At 56.5% G+C, this 21108-nt stretch overlaps 2 protein-coding genes across 2 annotated transcripts; one reads left to right on the plus strand and one right to left on the minus strand.

Annotated features, from left to right (window-relative positions):
- The first annotated feature begins 10604 nt into the window (after positions 1-10604).
- On the plus strand, positions 10605-17365 carry LOC128945966 (endothelin receptor type B-like). The gene is made up of 7 exons (XM_054289898.1): positions 10605-11084; positions 12068-12180; positions 12630-12834; positions 13625-13774; positions 14383-14516; positions 15670-15778; positions 16390-17365. The coding sequence occupies exons 1-7, from the start codon at positions 10605-10607 to the stop codon at positions 16537-16539; spliced, it is 1341 nt and encodes a 446-aa protein (XP_054145873.1). The 3' UTR covers positions 16540-17365.
- A 330-nt stretch (positions 17366-17695) lies between these two features.
- Positions 17696-21078, minus strand: LOC128945686 (DNA-directed RNA polymerases I and III subunit RPAC2-like). Its single transcript, XM_054289491.1, has 5 exons — positions 21023-21078; positions 20218-20315; positions 19208-19284; positions 18775-18857; positions 17696-17931 (listed from the first exon to the last, which is right to left on the minus strand). Exons 1-5 carry the CDS (start codon positions 21056-21058, stop codon positions 17884-17886), a joined length of 342 nt encoding a protein of 113 aa, XP_054145466.1. The 5' UTR covers positions 21059-21078; the 3' UTR covers positions 17696-17883.
- Positions 21079-21108: the final 30 nt, after the last annotated feature.

Raw genomic sequence — 21108 nt, forward strand, 5'->3', positions numbered from 1 at the left:
CAGGCAGTGCCTGACCCAGAGGCAACTGTGGTGGGGCTGCCAAACTTCAGGGCTGTCACCTTCAGCAGGAGACATCCCCTGGCAGGATTCCAACACTCCTAAAGCAACTCCCACCCTTCCTATTATTGTCTCTCTGGGGTTGCTCCAATGGGCAGAGCTCTAAAACTCGGCTGGTTCATTCTGAGCCTCCCCCAGGTCCCTGCTGGAGGTGCCACTGCAAAACTCATCAAAAAGGCTGAGATCCTCAATAGGCAGTGGGAATTCCCAGGGATTCTCCCTTTCCTTGGATGGCATCCATGTTCTTCTCTTCCTGCATGGAATCCATGTTCTTCTCTTCCCATAGGGAATCCATGTTCTTCTCTTCCCATAGGGAATCCATGTTTTTCCCTTCCCACAGGGAATCCATGTTTTTCTCTTCCTGCATGGAATCCTTGTTTTTCCCTTCCTGCAGGGTCCAGGCTCAGGGGTGAGTCTGAACTCAGCAGTGCCCAGTTGTGATTTTGCCACCACCTCTATTAAATTCTGGTTTTTCCTGGCTCATCCCTTAGCTGGCCACCAGTGTGTGGAAGTGATCTGGCAAATCCCAGAGCGAGGGGAGCCCGGAATTCCTGGCTGTTCCACCCTCCTTCCCCAGGGATAACCAAAGCCCAGACCATGGAAGGACGGGGCCTCTCCCAGATGCCAGGGAGGGGATCCCCACTGGTGTTTTCCTCTCCTTTCTCTCATTCCCAAGGCGTTTTCCCACTGCCAAAGAGGCATTTTCCCCTTCCCCATTGCCAGCTTTCTCTGGTGAGCACTGAGGGGGTTCCATGGGCTGAATATGGGGAATCTCAGCAGTCCTGCCCTCCCCAGAACTTTGGAGCTTCTAAATTCCACCCTGTTTATCCAGCCCGTTTCCTGCTGCCTTTCCTCATTCCTGTTTCCTGGAAAGGTCAACAGCACTTGAAGGCGTCGGTGGCTCTTGGAGGAGAGGCCATTAATCTCTCTCTAATTATCTGCAATCGTTTCAGGAGCAATAACCCATTTGTCCAAGCTTTTCTCAGAAGCTTGTTAAGCAGGAGGAGGGGATGGAAGGTGGGAGACACTGGGAAATAATCCAGGGAATGTCCACTGAGCTTCTGGCTCGTTGTGGCTGTGGGAGCTCCGGTGCTGCCAAAGCCACTGAGGATCTGCCCCAGCCCTTCAGCCACTGGAAAGGTCTGGAGATCTCCCCAGATCTTCGTGGCTTTCACATGAAGGGTCCAGATCCACTCCAGTACTGACAGGGCTTGGATTTACTTCAATTGGAATTGTTTAGGAAGTTTGGCCCTGAATTCAAAATATTCACAGCTCTGGAGCTGAACTACTCAAATGAAGTAGATTTACCAAAATGAATGAAGATAATAAATAGCACTCAGAAATTAAAAAGCCCAAATCCACTCCCATTTTCTATCAATTGATAACAATATTTCTTACATACATAGGTGTGTGTAAGCAAAGGATTAATTAAAGGTTAGAACAATTACTCAGGGCAGGGGAGTTTGCTCAGGTTTAAAGCCCACAGCATTTAGGATTCAGTCAAAGATCTTCTAAAGAGAAATTAATGTAATAATTACATCCCACTCTGCTGCAGGAGCCAGTAGCCCATCTTTAATCAAGCCCATTAGCAAATGGCATCAGTGCTTCCAACAGAGGGAGGTTTGTGGGAGACATCCCCAAAACACCTCAGGGAAATGTGACACACAAAACCCGGGCAGAAATCCCATTTCTGTGTCCATGGGCCTCACTCCCATGTCCAGCCTGGCCCCAGATCAGCTGTGAAACCACCTATGGGTCCTGAGGAGCCCCAGTTCCACACCCAGGAGAGCAGGGACCTTCTTGGGAGCCATGGCAGAGCTTGGGGTGAGGAGGGACAATTCCACCAGCACTTTGGGGGGATCCCCTGCAGTCACCAACCACCTTGAGAGCAGCAATCCCGACCCTGTGAACACCTGGGAGGTGCCTCCCCTCTGCCTCTGGAGAGCCCTCAGGAGTTGTGGGGCTCCTGGAGAAACCGGGAGGGAGCAGCCAGGGGGGATCGGGCTCTGCTCCCAGGGAACAGGGACAGGATGGGAGGGAATGGCCTCAGGCTGGGCCAGGGGGTGTGGGAGTGTCGGGGGTAGGACAGACAGAGACGAGAGATCTCTGCAGCCAGGTCGTGGAATTTGTGGTTTATTGCAAAGGGCCTGGGTGCAGGGACCTGCTGGGAGCTGCCAAACACAGCTCAGAGCAGCCTGAGAGAACAGAGGGGGAGAGAGGATGAGGGGGTGAGAGAGTAAAAGGGGTAAGACCATAAAAGCATAAGAGAGTAAAAGGGGTACCGGGGTGAAGTTCCCATTACAATACAATAAATCTTCTTCTGTGTTGAATATTCTGATTCTCACTACCCAGTCTAGTACAAGATACAAATCCCATAGCATTTACATACAGCCTATAAGAATCATTACATTACCGTACTGTGTTACATGTTAAACCTTAAAAACTCCTTTTTGGGCCCCTTCTGCCAAGCTGGCAGGGTCTGCTCTGACCCTTGGCCCTGTCTGCAGGCAGAGGGTGTTGTTCCATCAAAAGGGGATCACCTTCAGCTGGCCACACCATTGTTTTCCAGTTGTTCAGTAACTGAGGTATCTCAAAGCTTGCTTTCACTTCAATCTTGCTTATAGTTTCTATATTCTCAAAATCTTTTGCCAGACAATCATATTTATAAGGCTTTCCTGTGTCATCTTCCCCAACAGGGGAGGCTCAGATTGGAAACTGGGGAAAGATTCTTCACAGGAAGGGTTGCCCAGGCCTGGCACAGCTGCCCAGGGCAGTGGTGGAATTCCCATCCCTGGAAGTGGGTTAAAACCACATGGATGTGGCACTAGGGGACAAGGCTTAGTGGTGGCTGATGGTTGGACTTGGTGGCCAAAAGGTCTTTTCCATTTCAACAGCTCCGTGATTCTGTGATGTTAATCCCTCTTCCCACCAGGCCAGGACCAACATCCTCCCACCGCTGGTTTCCACATCTTTGGGACACAGAGCTGTCCCAGAGCTGTTCCCATCTTTGGGACACAGAGCTGTCCCCAGAGCTGTTCCCATCTTTGGGACACAGAGCTGTCCCAAACCCCTGTGACTTCCTTAGGGCTCCTGTGCCCCGAGGGACAGACACAGCTCAGCCTGTGATCCTTGTCACCAGGGCCAGCTGCACATCCCCGGTGTGCCCGATGTCCCAGCAGGGCCACCCCCAAGCGGGGACACGGGGACAGGAGATGCCACAGCAGCAGCAGCAGCGGCTGTCCCGTGTCGTGTCCCCCTCTGTCCCGTGTCCCCCCGCTGTCCCGTGTCCCTCCCGTGTCCCACCCCGCTGTCCTGTGTCCCCCCGGCTGTCCCGTGTCCCCCCCCACTGTCCCGTGTCCCTCTCGCTGTCCCGTGTCCCTCCGTCTGTCCCGTGTCCCTCCGTCTGTCCCGTGTCCCTCTGTCTGTCCCGGCCGGGCTGCAAACGCCCCGATCCCTCCAACAGCTCCAAGAACTCGACTCCTCTCGGCCCCGGCTGATAAGAAAGTTATGAGCAAAAAAAAAAACTTCAATAGCGGGGTCAGCGCGGGCTCGTGGGAACAGCGGGGATGTGGCGGCGCTTGCCGAGGCATCCCCTCCCTGTCCCGGGAAGGGAAAATCCCGTGGGATGAACGATCCCGTCCTGCACCCACAGAGACACCCACCCATCCCGCTGCACACACTGCAATAATCCCGGTTTTCCAGCTCTTTGAACATTCCCGGGTTGGGGGATCCAGCCCGGAGTTGCTGGATGTTCCGGTGTTAAATCCAGGGGGAATTTCCTGGAGTTCCCCCTGGGCTGGTAGGGCAGGATGGGCAGCAGGAACAGGGGATAAATGGAGGTTTGCTTCCCAAGCCACTGGGACATTTCTCCTGGCTCTGAGGCTTCAGGCTCAGCTTTCCATAAAATGGGAAAAGGAAGGAGCAGAGGGCAGGGCAGGAATTGGCACCACCGCTTGTTCTTCTCACTCTTCACTGCTGCGTTCCTCCAGGGGTTAAAACCGGGGAATATCAGCCTGGAATGGGGAAGGAGAAGGGGAAATTCAGAGAGCAGAACTTGATGTGAGTGAAAATATTTGCAGCAGAAAAGCACTGCTGGAAAGATGCCAGAGCTGTTCTCCAGCTCTCCTCTGGCATAAGAGCAGGGCAAAGGGAATGCTGGCAGCAGGACTTGAGGAGTTTGACCAGAAATGCAGGCACAATCTTCTGTTTATTTATTTTAATGATGCCAGTGGAGGTGTTGGGCTGGGAGGCAGATCCTGAGCTTTCCACTTCAGCATTCCCAGTGCCCCAGCACTAAATCCCAGCCTTCCCAGAGGATGCCTGAGCAGAAATACACTCAGCATCTCAGTCAGATGACACCAGGACTCCCAAAAGCAGAATTTGCCAGCTGACAGCCCTGGAAAAACGTTTTCCTGAAGGATTTGTCCCTGCAGGTCCCCAGCAGTCGCTTCTCTGTGATGTTTTACCTGCCTGAATTCCCCAGGGAAAGTCTCTGAGCTCTCCTGCTCAGCTCCCAGAGGACAGGCTCTGTTTGTGGTGCCTCCAGGGATGTTCCCTCCTGTCAGGCATCCCTGATTTCCCACAGCATCTGGGATAACACAGACCCACACTGGGCATGGGGCTCCTCCAGCTGGACTGAAATGGGGTCTGGGCTGGGCTGTGGAGAGCAATCAGTGCCCTAATTAGTGCCATAATTAGAGCAGTTAGTGGGGTGTCTGGGAGCACCTCCATCCCCTCCTATGCACATCCCAGGGCACATCCCTGGGCACACAGCTGCATTCCCCTGCCACGAGGGGAGCGCCCAGATGTTGGGAGGGGAAAGGAGAACCTCCCAAATGATTCTCCAGATGTTTCTCTGCTCCATGGCCTCACCTGTAAATCAGATTCCTCTCAATCTCCTCACCCCAAAGCAGAGCCCAGCTGAGCCTCTGTGGGCAGCTCCCACCTGTCCCCTGCAGGTCAAGCCCTGTGATTCCAGCTGGGAGCAGCAGCCATCCCCCTCACCAACCCCTGCCTGGCAAAGCTGCTCCCGTGGCTTGGACAAAGCCATTGGCACATTCCCAGAGCTGGCACAGCCATGAGGGATGTGGCCTCAGGGATCCCTGCAGGCTGTGCTGCTTTCCTGCTGGGACACACAGCACGGCATGTGGCCTGGCTTTGGGGTTTCACTCTCACCATTTTGGGGTTTCACTCTCACCATTGATGGGACTCAGCAGCAGCCCCGGACCCCAGGCTGTGTCAGGGCCCCCTGGCTGGGCAAGGCTGGGCTTTCCTGGGGTCTCCAGGGCTTGGAGCCATCCTTTGTCCCCAGCAGAACAGAGGGGGCCATTCATGGCCTGTCCCGTGCAGGAACGTGACTGGCCCAGAATAGGCAGGGAGGGGGGCCCTGCACGCCCCAAACTGCTCTGCTTGGGGAAGAGAGCCCAGGAAAAGCTGCAGCTCCTCACAGAGGCCAAAGGGTTAAAGGGTGGTTAAATCCATGGATTGTGCCCCGGGCAGAGGAGCCTTTGAGGGGCTCTCCCTGCTCTGCCTGGGATGGAGAGGGCACAGGGGACAGGGACAGGGACAGGGCACCTCCTGCTGCCCTTAAGAGCCTCCAGCTGGCAATGGACTTGTTTGCTTCTAGACCAAAAGTCCAGCCCCAGAGTGCCAGGGATGCACTAAGGTGCAGGAATGACCCACTGAGCTCCAGAGTCAGCTCTGGGACACAAAAGGTGGAAACATCTCTGGGTGTTACTGGACAAAATGGGACAGAGCTGAGTGCTCCAGGCAAGGCCAGGGGTGGGCCCAGCCCAGCAAACCTGGCTTTTCCTACTGTCCTGCCCACTAAACCTGGCTTTGTTTCTATGTCCTTCCCACTAAACCTGGCTCTACCTCCATGTCCTTCCCACTTAAACCTGGCTTTATTTCCATGTCCTTCCTACTAAACCTGGCTTTTCCTGCTGTCCTTCCCACTAAACCTGGCTTTACCTCCATATTCTTCCCACTAAACCTGGCTTTATTTCCATGTCCTTCCCACTAAACCTGGCTCTACCTCTGTGCCCTTCCCACTAAACCTGGCTTTATTTCCATGTCCTTCCCACTAAACCTGGCTTTTCCTGCATACACAGATGATTTCTGCCCTATTTACAAACCCTGACACTGACAAGAGCCAGTGTCTCATCAGGAACTTTGCACAAACCCTGAGCCGAGGATCATGGAGCAGGCAGTGGCAGCCCCGTGCAGCTTTATTTGTTTGTTATTGTCACTCCTCCCCAGAGCTGTCCCGTGTTTCTCCCGCCTTTCCCTCCTCCATCCCCATCCCCATCAGCCATTGGCGCAGGGGCTGAGCTGGGGGAGCCCTGGGATGTTCTATAAAACCACCCACGGCAGCAAGGAGCACTTTCCACAGCTCCAGCCCCTCTCAAAAGCCAAGCCCAGCATCCAGAGCAGTGCAGCTCCCCCAGGACATGCCCAGCCGGGGGAAGGAGCCCTGAGGAGCAGCTCCCACACTCCAGGGGCAGCGGGAAGGTAATGACTCCAAGGAAAGCTTTGCTCTCCTGTGCATTAACCTGCAGACAAAATGATTCCTTGTGTCTGGGGGGATTTTTGCAGCCTCCCTCTGGGGAAGGTGCTGGCGGCACCACGGTGGCTGGACAAGGTGCAGGATGTGGCAGGAGAGGAGGAATCAGCACACCTGGGTGGGAGCTCCTCCAGCTGCCGGGCTGGGCTCGGGGCAGGGAGCCCCGGGGGTGGGATGTGCTGCTGTCACCTCTCCTCCATCCACAGAGGTTGTGCTGCAATATTTACCCGCAGAAAAGCTGTGCTTGGTGTCTGCAGAGATGAGCCTGGAGAGGTGGAACTGCTCTGAAGGGAGGGAGAGGAGGAGGAGGAGGATGGAAGGGGAGGCTGCTGGGTGTGGGGATGGAGGTGCTGGGCTCTCCTGGGCTCCCAGGGAAGAGGGATTCCAATCCCCTTCCAATGGCACCTTCCAAGCAGAATCAGGCTCTGGAGGGTTGAGGTGACAGTTTTCGGTCTGAGTTTCTCTCTGGGAGTCTCCCCCTGATTCCCTGAATCCATGTCAGCATTCCAGTGGCTTCAGCTGCCATCTGGGCTCAGCACAGTTAAAATTCCCACTGGGATGGGTGAAAGCAGTTCTGGATCTGGGGTTTAACCGTGCTGGTGTTGGTTTCCCATCTGAACAAGGTTCTTGATGTTCCTGTGCCTCAGTTTCCCTCAGCTGAGGAAGGGCTGTGCTTCCAAGCACTCCAAGATGGGAAGAGCAAGGAGTAAATGGGCAGCTGGACAGGAGCAAACATTTTTTTTTTTGCCTGAATTTTGGGTTTAATAAGATTTGATTGAGTTTAGGGCGAGCTGGGGAGGAAGTGTTTTCCTCTGCAGTGCTTTGCGGTTGCGTCCTGGAGGGGCTGGGCAGGAGCTGTGTCCTGTGATCCTCCCTCACATGAGCTCCTCTCCAAGCCCCAGGGGGTTTGTGCTTCTGCATTTTTCTTTACCAGAGCTCAGAGGCCGGGCTGGGCTCATGAAACAGCTGAGGGGGGCTGTGGGCACATTCCCTGTCCCAGGGGTGCTCTGGCACTTTCTGCCAGTGCCGCCTCTGTCCCCCATCCAGAGCTGTCCCTGGGAGCCCTCAGGGAGCTCGGGCAGGAATTCTGAGCGGGGTCTGCCTCTCCTGAGAGCTGCAATCCCGTGGGCACGGTGGGGAGCAGAGCTGGGCACTCCCCCAGTGGGCAGCGGTGCCAGGCTTGGCTGGGGGAGCTCAGTGAGGCTGAAATCCCTGGAACAGCTCAGAGCAGGGATTGTGCCCAGGTTTGTGATCCTTTGGGGTGTTTATCCATCTCTCCCTTGCTTCCTTCGCCCTTCCCAGCCCAGCCCAGGCATTCCCACAAATCCTGAGCCCCTGGGGAGGCACAGCTGTGCCCACAGGAGCTGTGGGCAGTCCTGGGGCTCCTGCCTGGCCTGGCCACCTCCTCCAGGGTGGGAGCTGTGCTGGGGCCGGGATTGCCCTGGCCATGGGCAGGGAGAGAGAGCCCTGCTGCAGCTGGAGTGCCTTGGCTGTCACTGCCAGCTGTACAGAACTGGGATATGGAGCAGTTACAGAGCTGGGAGCAGCTCCCGGGGTGCAGCGGGTTTGGGATCAGACCCCAGCTCTGCCTGGAGGAGTCAGAGCAGAGCTTGAGCCCCTGCTCTGAGCCCAGTCAGGCTCCCTGGTCCCTGATCCCTGCCTCATTGTTCCCTGGAGCAGGGAAATCCCAGGGACTCTCACAAAGGCTGCAGCCCCCAGCCCAGCCACAGCCATTTCTTCTTCCTCCAGAGCTGGGGAGTTTCACAGTTTGACAAAAGTGTTCCTTATTCACTCCAACCAGGAGTCCCAGATAAATCCCTGTTACAGGAACAGGCTGGAGTTTGCTCCTTCTCTGGGCTCATTTCCCAGCCCGGCTCTCCCAGAGCCCCCTCCTCAATCCCACCCCTGGGATGGAGCCACCCCCAGCTCCCCCCTGTGTTTATGGGGCAGCCCCTGGGCTCCTCCTGCCTGCTCAGAGCTGAGCAGAGCAAAACCACCCTGGGGACATTCCAGCCATGGAGACCTTTCCCTGTGCCAGCAGCCAGGGCTGGAGGGAGCCCAGGGAGAGTCACAGCCCCGGGCAGGGCAGCAGGGGCTGGGCAGGAAGGGCAGGGAGGGGCTGGGCAGCTCCTCATTGATGGGGTTCAGGTGATGGGGTGGGGAAGGGCAGGGAGGGGCTGTGCTGCTGCACATCCGTGGGTCAGGGCTCAGCAGTCAGGGTGGCACTGCTGCAAAAGCCCTGCAGCGTTTCCCCAGCAGGGCTGTGCTGAGCCCTCCCTCTGCAGGGGCAGCCCTGGGACCACCTGGGCAGGGGGATGGTGGTGAGGCTTCAGTTTCCCCCTGGAACGAGCTGGAAAGTTCTGCTGGGTCTCTGGAGCCTGAGGTGGGGCTGCAGAGCTGCCCAGGTGGGCAGGGATTGACAGAGGTGCCCCAAAACTGCAGCCTCAACCTGTCAGGAGCTAAATGGCCCAAAATGAAACCCTACAGCTCCCTGAGAGGGCAGTCGGGCTCTGCTCCAGGGAACAGGGACAGGAGGAGAGGGAACAGCCCTAGGATGGGCCAGGGCAGGTCGGAGTGGGCACCAGGAGGAATTTCCCCATGGGAAGGGTGCTCAGGCCTTGGCAGGGGCTGCCCAGGGAGGTTTGGAATGCCCATCCCTGGAGGTGCCCAAGGAACACCTGGACTCAGCTCTGGGCTGGTGAGGAGGTGGGGATTGGGCACAGCTTGGACTCGATGATCCTGGGGGGCTTTTCCAGTGTCAGTGATTTCTGGGATTCTAATGAGGAGTGGGATGGGCACAGGAGGGATTGGGACTGCCCAGGAGCAGCACTGCAGGAGGTGCAGCCCCTGCTGACACAGTCCCTGAGCACAGACAGGTGTCCCAGCCCCTGCAGGGCCATGTCACAGGCACAAGGGACAGTTTGTTCTCCTTCCACTTTGTTCTACTGCACTGTTTAAATTTAGCAGCACAAACCCCACCCTCAGGGTCAGCAGCTCTGACCTGGTGGGATCCGATCTGGCATCGTTTGCTTGCTAGGATGATGGAGCTCTCCAGCAACTCATAAATAGAATTGAATCATAAAATAGAATATCCCAGCTTGGAAGGGACCCCCAGGGATCACCCAGCCCAGCCCCTCTTCCTGCATGGACCCCCCAAAATCCCACCCTGGGCATCCCTGGAGCACTGTCCAAACCCTCCTGGAGCTCTGGCAGCCTCGGGGCTGTGCCCATTCTCTGGGCAGCCTGGGCAGTGCCAGCACCCTCTGGGGGAAGAACCTTTCCCTGAAATCCAACCTAACCCTCCCTGGCACATCTCCAGCTGTTCCCTGGGTCTGTCCCTGCTCACAGAGAGCAGAGATCAGGGCTGCCTCTTGTGAGGAGCTTTGAGACTCCAGTGAGGTCTGACCTCCTCCTCTGCAGGCTGGACAACTTTCCTCTCTCCAATATCTCATCTCTCCATCCATTCTCTGCTAAGCAATTTCTCTCCCTGCTCCCTTTCTCCCCTGGCAGATCCCACAGGATCCCCAGGACACCCCACAAGCACCATTGGCACTCCTGCAGTCCCCAGCCTGGCTGTGCCCCCCTCAGCAGGACCCATCCCCTTCCCTGCTGCCCTGGCCATTGTCCTGAGCTGCCTCTCCTTGTTCTTCACAAGAACAAGTGCATGAGGAACGGCCCCAACGTGCTCATGGCCCCTGGGCGACCTGCTCTACATCCCCTGCAAAGCACTGGAGAGGAAACACTTCCTCCCCAGCTCACCTTAAACTGAATCAAATCTGTTGTTAAACCCAAATCTGTTGTTAAACACAAATCTGTTGTTAAACACAAATCTGTTGTAAAACCAGTGAGGTCCGACCTCAGCCTCCTCCTCTGCAGGCTGGACAACTCTCCTCTCTCTCTCCATCCTCTGCTAAGCAATTTCTCTCCCTGCTCCCTTTGTCCCCTGGCAGATCCCAGGAGACCCCCAGGACACCCCTCAAGCACCATGAGCACTCCTGCAGCCCCCAGCCTGGCTGTGCCCCCCTCAGCAGGACCCATCCCCTTCCCTGCCCTGGCCATTGTGCTGAGCTGCCTGCTCTCGGGGGCGCACAGCCAGACCCCCGGCCCCCTCCAGGAGAGCGCGGTGCCCCTGGGGGAGCTGGGCCAGGAGCAGCCCCAGGGCCTGGTGCATGTTGGGCTGCCAGGGGCCGTGCCCAACGCGTCGGGCGCCGCCGGGAGCCGTCCGTCGGAGGCGCCGCTGCTGCCCGTGTGCGCCCGGCGCGCCGACATCCGCCACGCCTTCAAGTACATCAACACCATCGTGTCCTGCACCATCTTCGTGGTGGGCATCATCGGCAACTCCACGCTGCTGCGCATCATCTACAAGAACAAGTGCATGAGGAACGGCCCCAACGTGCTCATCGCCAGCCTGGCCCTGGGGGATCTGCTCTACATCCTCATCGCGCTGCCCATCAACGTCTACAAGGTCAGCTCTGCCTGGCACGGCGAGCACGGGGCTGCTCTGCATCCCTGGGGGCTGGGAGGGGCTCCTGAACGGGCTGTGCCTGCCCCTGGATCCCTGGAAGTGTCCAAGGCCAGCCTGGATGGGGCTGGGAGCAGCCTGGGGTGGTGGAGGTGTCCCTGCCCATGCCAAGGGTGGGATGGGGATGGGGATTGGGATGGGATGGAGATTGGGATGGGGATGGGGATGGGATGGGATGGGATGGGGATTGGGATGAGATGGGATGGGGATGGGGATGGGATGGGGATGGGGATTGGGATGCGATGGGATGGGATGGGATGGGATGGGATGGGATGGGATGGGCTTTGAGGTGCCTCAGAAACCCTTCTGGGGTTCCATGGTTTGTGTTGCTGCTGAGGCCCAAGGAGAGCTGGAATGGGTTCTGGGGTAGGCTCAGGAAGGGCTCCAGGGACAAGGGGGACAGAAGGGTTGTGAACTCAGCCTCAGTCTCCTCTGGAATAAGTGGCCTGGATTTCTCCAGCTGTCAGGGCACATCGTCCCCACCTCTGCTTGTCCCAGCTGAGCGTGGGGCCACAGAGCCCATCCTGTGTGCTCGGGGGTCAGAGTCTGCAAAAGGCTCAGGACACACGGCTCTGGAGCTGGCCAGGCTGGATTCTGGCTGTGTCAGAGTTTGACTTTGATTCTCACTTTGAAAACAATCCAAAGCAGCCTGGTGTGGAGTTTAGGACTCAGATCCTTTCAAAACCCCCCAGGCTCTGGAGCCAGGAACTGGTGTTTGGACCATCCTTCATCTCTGTGTCCAGTCAGGGAAATGAAAGTTTCCCCGTGCCAGTAAACCGTGGGAAAGTGCCCCCATTCCCAGTGGTAGGAAGCTCTGGGAGCTCTCCCTGCTCTCTGTGGGCTCCCCACAGCCCTGGGTGCACCCCCAGAGAGGAAGCTGGGAGCACATTCCCAAGGCAGCCTGCTAACCTGTGGATCCTCCCCAGCTCCTGGCCGAGGACTGGCCCTTCGGCGTGCAGGTCTGCAAGCTGGTGCCCTTCATCCAGAAAGCCTCCGTGGGCATCACAGTGCTCAGCCTGTGTGCCCTCAGCATCGACAGGTGAGACACAACAGCCACCCCTGCCCTGCCTGCCTGCCCTGTCCCTTGGTGGGAGCCAGAGGCAGAACCAGGAGCTCCTTCCCAGGCCAGTGCCAAGATGGGCACAGACTGCTCTCATGTGGAGCTGTGATCCAGGAGCTCTGGTGACAGAGCTGAAATCCTGCTGGGAAAGGCTGAGGGGAGCATCATGGTGTGGGTGGGGTGGTGAGGAAGGGTGGCCAAGGACAGTCCCCATCCCCATGCCATGCCATCCCATGCCATCCCATCCCATGCCTTCTGGTCCCATCCCATCCCACCCTCTGAGCCCCTGCTGCCCATTCCCACACCTGGGAAGGTTCAGAGTGGAGGGAAAGGACCTTTGGGGACAATTCTAACCCGCACCCTCTGCTCCCCTCCCTGGCTGCTTTTCTCTCCCCCATCTGCTCCTGTGCCGTTCCCACCCTGGGCAGGTACCGAGCCGTGGCGTCCTGGAGCCGGATCCAGGGCATTGGGATCCCCATGTGGAAGGCCGTGGAGGTCCTGCTGATCTGGGCAGTGGCCATCGTGCTGGCCGTGCCCGAGGCCATTGCCTTCGACATGGTGGAGCTGAGCTACTGGGAGCAGCACCTGTGGGTGTGCATGCTGGCCTCGGAGCAGAAATCCCGCTTCATGAGGGTACCTGTGCATCCCAATCCCAATCCAAATCCCAACCCCAATCCCGCTTCATGAGGGTACCTCTGCATCCCCACCCCAACCCCAACCCCAACCCCAACCCCAATCCCAATCCCAAACCCAGTCCCAATCCCAATCCAAATCCTGCTTCATGAGGGTACCTGTGCATCCCTATCCCAACCCCAATCCCAATCCCAATCCCAATCCCAACCCTGTGACGGTGTTCACAGGGGTCTGAGGATGAGGGAAGAGATGAGGATCTGACTCCATGTTTCAGAAGGCTGATTTATAATTTTATAAGATATATTATATTAAAACTATACTAAAAGAATAGAAGAAAGGATTTCATCAGAAGGCCAGCTAAGAATAGAATAATAAAGAATGATAACAAAGGTTTGTGGCTCGGCTCTCTGTCCAAGCCAGCTGACTGTGATTGGCCATAAATTAGAAACAACCACATGAGACCAATCACAGATGCACCTGTTGCATTCCACAGCAGCAGATAACCATTGTTTACATTTTGTTCCTGGGGCCTCCCAGCTTCTCAGGAGGAAAAATCCCAAGGAAAAGATTTTTCATAAATGATGTCTGTGACACAACCCCAATCCCAATCCTGCTTCAAGAGAGTACCTGTGCATCCCCATCCCAACTCCAATCCCTACCCTAATCCCAATCCCAACCCCAATCCCAATCCCAATCCCAATCCCGCTCCAGGAGGGTACATGTGCACCTCCCAAGTCCCCTCTGCTGCCCTGGCCCCATTTCCAGCTGCCCTCTCTCCCTTTCCCCACAGTTCTACCGGGATGTGAAGGACTGGTGGCTTTTTGGCTTCTATTTCTGCCTGCCCTTGGTGTGCACGGGCATCTTCTACACCCTCATGTCCTGTGAGATGCTGAGCAAGAGGAACGGGATGAGGATCGCTCTGAATGACCACATGAAACGGGTGAGAGAGCAGGGAGGAATGCTGGCACCCCAAAGAGAGGGAGTGCTCTCAGAGGGGGGACACTTCCCACCCCTCTGAAGGACAGGATGAGCTGGCAAAGCCTCACAGAGGATCTTGGCACGTTGGTGCAGGGATACACCAGCCTTAAGGATGACCCCAAACCCTTCTGGCTTCATTGGAGCTCTCCTGGTCATTTATCCCAGCCCACACCACACTGGACCAAAGACTGGATGTGCCAAACCCCAGCCAAGGGGTGCAGGGAAGAGTTCACTGTCCCTCCCACGCTTTGGGAATGATTCCCTGAGGAGTTCCAGCTGGTTGTCACCTTAGCAGTGTGCTGGGTGGATGGAGGCGGCTCCATGTCCCAGGGAACACCATCCCAGCAGAGCCACCCAGCAGTGGTGGGGAGGGGTCTGTCCAGGTGGAGCTGTGCTGCCCTGCCCCTTTCTGCAGCCTGGAGCTGGTGCAGGGCTCCAGGAGCAACCTGGGCTGGTGGGAAATGTTCCTGCCCATGGTGAGACGAGCTGTAAGGTTCCTCCCGATCCAAACCATTCCACAATTTGGGATCTGCTCCCCCGTGCTCATCCTGCCCCTGCCCTGTCTGGCAGCGCCGGGAGGTGGCCAAGACCGTGTTCTGCCTGGTGGTGATCTTTGCTCTCTGCTGGCTGCCCCTGCACCTCAGCCGCATCCTCAAGAAAACCATCTACGACCAGACGGACCCCAACCGCTGCGAGCTGCTCAGGTATGGTGTGGGATCCCAGGACATCCCTCTGCTGGCCAGGATGGCCAGGACCCCTGCCAGGGGGCTCAGAGACCCTGGCACAGAGCCCAGAACACCTGTGGGTTTGATTATGACCCAAATTACCAACCTTAGATGAAGATCAGCAAGCCACAACAGTTTAGGTAGAATATTAGTGAAGTTATCACAGGGTGGAAAAGTAGATTTTGGGGTTTTTGGTATGGGGGTTCAGGAGGCAAGATGGAGGGATCTGTGTGTCCAGCCTTTCTCCTTCTTCTTCTTCTTGGCCTCCATCTTCTGCTGTGATGTTGGCACTCACAGATTGGTTTAGAGCAGAAGCTCACTGTCTAACATAGGTGATAGGTATTGGAAAGTAACTGTAAACATTGTACACGTGGTTTTTAGTATAAAGACATAACACTGCCCTGGGGGCAGGCAGAGTGCCTGGAACTGTCCTGCTGGATGGACCTCAGCAGGGCAGGAGGAATAATTTTATAGATAAGAGGCAATAAACAACCTTGAGAGCGAGAAATGAAGATCCCTGACTCCTTCTTCATGTACAAGTCTTTTCTAACTCTTCTCAGGGTCACTCTGAGCAGCAAGAGATCCCAGCAGTAGGGCCCCTGCAGGGGACACCGGCCTGGGATCCCCCTGGCACAAGCACAGGCCCTGCTGGGTGGGACCAGGCTGGAGGAGTTGTCTTCCACCTCCTGCTTTCAGTAATTCCTTGCCCAGACTGATGGGCACAGAGGGGGCAGGGGGATGTGAGAAGGGTTAAATTAAATTTTGGAATGTCTCTGTGAGGCTGAGGTCTCCTGGGCACAGGAACATTCCCAGCAGGGCTGAGGGCTTTGGTGCCTGTCTCCCTCCCCTTCCACCCATCAGCCAAAACCCAGCCCAGGCCAGGGGCTGCAGCTGTGCTGGGGTTTGGGAACATCAGGAGCACCAGGAGAAATCACAGCTCCTGCTCTTGGCTTCCTCAGGGAATGCTCCATGCAAGGAAAAGTGTTTTTTCTCAGGGAAGGATGGATATGTGCTCAGCTCTGCTATCAGTCACTGCTCCTCCACAGAAGCAGGATCCTGGACAGGCAGTTTGGAAATTCCCTCTGTTCTCCATGAGCTTCTGACCTATGTGTTCTCTCCCTTCCCATCCCAGCTTCCTCCTGGTGATGGATTATTTTGGGATCAACATGGCCTCCCTCAACTCCTGCATCAACCCCGTGGCTCTGTACTTTGTCAGCCGCAAATTCAAGAACTGCTTCCAGGTAGGAATGACCCAGGGGCACAAGCTGATCTTATTCCTCATCCCAAATTTTCCCTGTTAGATCCCTCTCTTCTCCAAGTACACCAGAGCTCAGTGTCCTGCTGGGGGAGGCTTTTGCCAGAGCAGGATTTAGGACAATCCCAAAAATTCCCTGTCACTCTGGGACAGGAACATCCCCACAAACCATCAGACCAGGGGCTGGGGCTGCTGCAGACTTTGAACCCAAGATTTTGGGAGATAATTGTCAGGAATAGTGAAGCCCTGAGAAAGAAAGGAAAGGAGATTGGGATGGGATGGGATGGGATGGGATGGGATGGGATGGGATGGGAGTTGAGCCCACCTGTTGGGATGGGAGCTAAGCATCACCTGTAATTTCTGTCCCCTAATGATAAGAACACATAATTACAAAAAATGCCCCAAATTTCAGTATCCTTATTTCCCACTCTCACCACCATCCTGGAAAACCCACTCCCAGCAGAGCTGCAGGACAGCAAGGCTCAGCAGTTCCCAGCCTGGCTCTGTGCAGGGACACCTGCTGGCACATTATGGGAATATTCCCTCCTCTTACCCCATATCCCACACGTGTGACCTCTCCCCCTTGTGTCTCCCCAGTCCTGCCTGTGCTGCTGGTGCCAGAGGCCGGCCCTGAGCATCACCCCCACGGATGAGAAGGGCTCAGTTGGCAAGTGGAAAGCCACGGGGCAGGAGCTGGGGCTGGACAGGAGCAGCTCCCGCCTGAGCAACAAGTACAGCTCCTCCTAAAGCCGTGTCACTGTCCAGGACAAGGCACAGGGACAGCGGGACCCCTCCGATCCTCCCCCGGGCTCTCCCTCGCTGGGCCTGGATCTACTTTGCCGTCGTGTCCTCACCCAGCTGGAAGGAGCTGGAGCGCTCCCCAGGACCTGCTCCAAGCCCTGACCACAGAGGTCCCCTCTGCAGGAGAGGGAAGGGCATTCACATCCTCACAGGATTTTTCATTTCCTCCCAGGAAAACCAAGGGACTTCTGGCCATTGCCTTGGGGTGGAACGTGGGGTTGGGGGATGTGTGTGGGAAGAGAAGGAATGGTGGGGTGGTCACTCTGTGGGGTGAGGAGGAGAGGGAGTGACAATTCCCAGCTGTAAAAGCCAAGCAAAGCCTGGATAAATCCCTGTGAGGCACAGACATGTCCTTGTGGTCATGTGGAGGTGGGAAAGGCAGTGGAGAAGGTCCAGTCTCAGCTGGAAGAGCCACTAGAGCAAAGTACAATACGGGAAAGGGCTCTCTCGAATTGATTATTGGCAATAATTCATCCCCCAGGTGATCTGCCAGCGATTCTCAAGGCCAGGTTGGACAGGGCTTGGAGCACCCTGGGATAGGGGAAGGAGTCCCTGCCCATGGCAGGGGTGGGAGGAGAGGGAGTGGAGGTCCCTCCCAACACAAACCAGTCTGTGACTGCAATCCATGTGATTCCATGTGACTGAGAATCCATGTGATCCCATTCCAAAGTTCTTGCCAAAACTTCCAGAAAAACTACATCAAAAAGTTGTATGTATGAGGTTTTTGATGATTCTTTGCTGGTTTTCCCATATCTCTCTTTTCCCTCTCTCTCTTTTCCTTCTTTCCCCCTTCTACCTTGTCATAGAAAAAAATGGAGAGAGGAAAAGGGGAGAAGAGACGAGACCTGCAATTAAAACATTCTCCAGGTGTTGGGGTGGGCTTTTAGCTTAACTTTCACTGAAATGTAAATGTTTTACAAATAAATCATAAAAGACAAATGGGTTTCAAGGAAAACAGAGACTGAGGAATATCAAGACCAGCCCATTTTCCCAATGGGCTGAAATGGAGCAGAAATTTTCCCAAATTTCCCAATGTCTGGGAAACTTTCCCAAATTTGGAAAATTTTCCCAAATTTCCCAATCTGTGGAGCAGTCTGTCTCCACGTTTTATGACTTTCCATCCCTGTGCTGAGCAGAACACATCATGAGCTCTGCAGCATCTAAATGAATAAACTTTATTATTAAAGAAAATACATTTTGCAGCAAAGTAATAAAAACAACAACAACAAAAAAAACCTCGTTTGGACAGAGGGAATTCAACAGAGATTACATCCATGCCATTCCCAAAGGCTACTGCATCTCCTCCTCCTTCTGTGCCCTGAACTCCTTCATGCTCCTCTGAAACAGAAGCAAAGCACAAATGTCACCAACGTGTCCCTGGGGTGGCACAGAGCCACCACCCTGCTGTGCTGGCATTACTCTGATCAGAGCCTGGAAAGGCTGGGAAGCTCTGACAGAGCTCCAGGTGCTTTTGGAAGTGACTGAGCTTTACAGTCACTCAAGGGACAGGGAGCCAGGCCATGCCATGGATCAGGCAGAGCCTGGCCAAAAAAACCTCCCAGGTTCTCCTGCCAAAGGTGTCTCCAACACAGGAGTCAGCCTCCCACGCTGGGATCAAGGGACAGAAGTGACCTGGAATGGCCCAAGGGACAGAACTGACCCTGAGCTCCCCAGGAATGGCCCAAGGGACAGAACTGACCCTGAGCTCCCCAGGAATGGCCCAAGGGATGGAAATGACCTGGAATGGCCCAGGGGAGAGAACTGACCCTGAGCTCCCCAGGAATGGCCCAAGGGACAGAACTGGCCCTGAGCTCCCCAGGAATGGCCCAAGGGACAGAACTGGCCCTGAGCTCCCCAGGAATGGCCCAGGGGAGAGAACTGACCCTGAGCTCCCCAGGAATGGCCCAAGGGACAGAACTGACCCTGAGCTCCCCAGGAATGGCCCAAGGGACAGAACTGGCCCTGAGCTCCCCAGGAATGGCCCAAGGGACAGAACTGGCCCTGAGCTCCCCAGGAATGGCCCAGGGGAGAGAACTGACCCTGAGCTCCCCAGGAATGGCCCAAGGGACAGAACTGACCCTGAGCTCCCCAGGAATGGCCCAAGGGACAGAACTGGCCCTGAGCTCCCCAGGAATGGCCCAAGGGATGGAACTAACCCTGAGCTCCCCAGGAATGTCTCACCTCAAAGGTGTTGAGCACATGTTGGCAAACGCCCATCAGGTCATTCAGCCCTTTCCGGAATGGCTCCACAGCAGGAAGGGCCCCTTTGGGAAAAGATGGGAAAAGATGGGAAAAAATGGATTAGGGACATGGGAGGTGGCTTCCCAAGGGTAGTCCTTACCTCCCCAGGGGTGTGCCCCCTGCCCAGCCCCACAGCTTGGGGTGCCAGGGCTGCTCCCAGCTAGACGAGGTGCCTGGAGCCAGGAATGCTGCTTCCCTCTGCAGCTGGAGCAGAATTCTGGGAGCAGCCTCTGAGGCTCAGCACTGCAGTGCCTGGCAGAGGGCAGGGAGAAAGGGCTTTTCTTTATTTAACAGACTCCTGGGAAGCTGGCATGAGCAGGGGGAATTCCATGAGAACAGGGCCCCAGCAATAGAAGGACAGCTCCAGGCTCACCTCTGGTCTGGATCCTGAAGTTGATCTTGCTTTCTGAGGGGTGTGTGATGCAGTAGCCACAGAACTCCACGTCAGGGCTGCAGGAGGGCAGAGAGGACAGGGAGCAGTGAGACCCAGGCCAGTCCACAGCAAATCCCAGGGAAGTCAGAGGCTTAGGGCATGCCAGGCCCGCTGGGGCTCTGGATGTTTCCAGGGGAGGAATGTGCTGAGGGGAAACTCCATATGTGATCTTGTTCCCTCACACCCATCTCTCTCTGAGCTGAGCTGGAGCTCTGCAGGGCAAAGACAGGGCTGGCACCACAGCCAGAGCAGTGCCAGCTCTGCAGATCCAAACATGGGATCCTGGATGCTTGCAATTCTCTCTGTAACCAAATCTGCTGCTGCTCTGCTGCTGCCAGTCTGAGTGGTCCAGGGCACTGGAGGAGCTCCCAAAATGTTGCAGGGCCTCTCCCTCCAGCTGAGCTGAGTGCTGGAGCTTTGCCCCCAGCTTTGGCCAGCAGCTTCTTTTGTGTTGTCACAGGGATTTATCAAAGGGACCTTAAAGGCCACCCAGTCCCAGCCCCTGCCATGGGCAGGGACACCTTCCACTGCCCCAGGGTGCTCCAAGCCCCATCCAACCTGGCCTGGGACAGTTCCAGGGATGGGAAATCCACAGGCTCTCTGGGCAGCACACAGAGCCCAGGACCGAGTTACTGCTCCAGCTGTTCAGGAGGGATGAAAGCCCTGGGCTGGGCTTAACTTGTGTTCCTGGGCAGGGAGGGTGTGGGGGCAGGCTCAGGAGAGGCTGGTCAGGCCCTTTAAGGGCTGTTGGTGCTCTCAGAGTCCTGACACAGCCCAAGGAAAAGGAGGAGCAGCAGGTGGGAGCAGGGCTCCATGGCTGACAGAAAGGCTGGAGGGTGTGCCCAGAAGGGATTTGGGATAGTTTGTCTGATCCCAGGGACAGCTGAGGTGTGGGTCAGGGAGGAGAATGCCAGGGCAGGGCATGGGGGTCCCTCAGAGGCCCCACTCACTTCTTCATGACCATGTAGCGCAGGGAGTTGCCCAGGGTGTGATCCTCGTCGTGCAGCACAAACGTGACGCAGTTCCCGTCCGTCCCATCCGCCTGGATCTGTCACCAGAGGGAGAGGAGAGGAGCTGTCACCTCCCCGAGGCCGGGGACACCTGAAGGGTGAGGGTCAGCTCCGTGCTCAGCTTCCCAGAGTAGCTGGGAGGGCTGCAGGTCTCCCTGGGCCACCTCTGGTGCTGCTGCGGGGCCAAAACACCTTCAGAGGGGAGGGAAAGCTCCAAAATCCCACCTGGCTTTAAACCAGGTTAGTCCAGCCCTCCAGCTGCTGCTGTTCACCACGGGATGACAGGGTGTCCCTTGGAGCTACCCTGACATGATTTGTCCTAATGCTGATGGCACCCCACCATATGAGAGGGTGCCCTACCACTAAGCCAGGCTTGTGAATGACAGAACCATGGAATCAGGGAATCATTTGGGCTGGAAAAGCCCTGCAAGAGCACCATGTCCAGCCATCCCCCAGCACTGCCAAGGCCACACAACCCGTGTCCCCAAGTGCCACATCCACACGGCTTTTAATCCCTCCAGGGACGGGCACTCCACCACTGCTCTGGGCAGCTGTGCCAGGCTGGACAGCCCTGTCCACGAGGAATTTCCCTAATATCCATCCTGACCCTCCCTGGCACAACGTGAGGCTGCTTTTCCTCGGGAGCATGGCCCGGCCCCCGCTCCACCTCAGGGAAGGGACCAAGCGGAGCCCCCCGATCCCGACCCCGGTCCCGATCCCAGCCCGGCTCCCGGTGCCCCCTCACGGTTTCCAGCGCGGGCCCGCTGCCGCTGCCGGCCATGGCGGTTCCGGGCTCCCGGCGGCCCCGCGGCCGGAAACGCGTCGGGGCCG

This window comes from Melozone crissalis, unplaced genomic scaffold (assembly GCF_028551555.1).
Source record: "Melozone crissalis strain CALT ecotype California unplaced genomic scaffold, PUWL_Pcris_2 ptg000068l_1, whole genome shotgun sequence".
NCBI classification, from domain to species: Eukaryota; Metazoa; Chordata; class Aves; order Passeriformes; family Passerellidae; genus Melozone; species Melozone crissalis.

Coding starts and splice junctions, on each gene's coding strand:
- LOC128945966 (XM_054289898.1), top strand. CDS start 10,605: ATGAGCACTCCTGCAGCCCCCAGCCTGGCTGTGCCCCCCTCAGCAGGA. Junction 12,835..13,624: donor AGAAATCCCGCTTCATGAGG/GTACCTGTGCAT, acceptor CTTTCCCCACAG/TTCTACCGGGATGTGAAGGA. Junction 15,779..16,389: donor AATTCAAGAACTGCTTCCAG/GTAGGAATGACC, acceptor GTGTCTCCCCAG/TCCTGCCTGTGCTGCTGGTG.
- LOC128945686 (XM_054289491.1), bottom strand. CDS start 21,058: ATGGCCGGCAGCGGCAGCGGGCCCGCGCTGGAAACC. Junction 20,316..21,022: donor GCGGGCCCGCGCTGGAAACC/GTGAGGGGGCAC, acceptor CTCTGGTGACAG/ATCCAGGCGGATGGGACGGA. Junction 17,932..18,774: donor ATGTGCTCAACACCTTTGAG/GTGAGACATTCC, acceptor CTTCTGTTTCAG/AGGAGCATGAAGGAGTTCAG.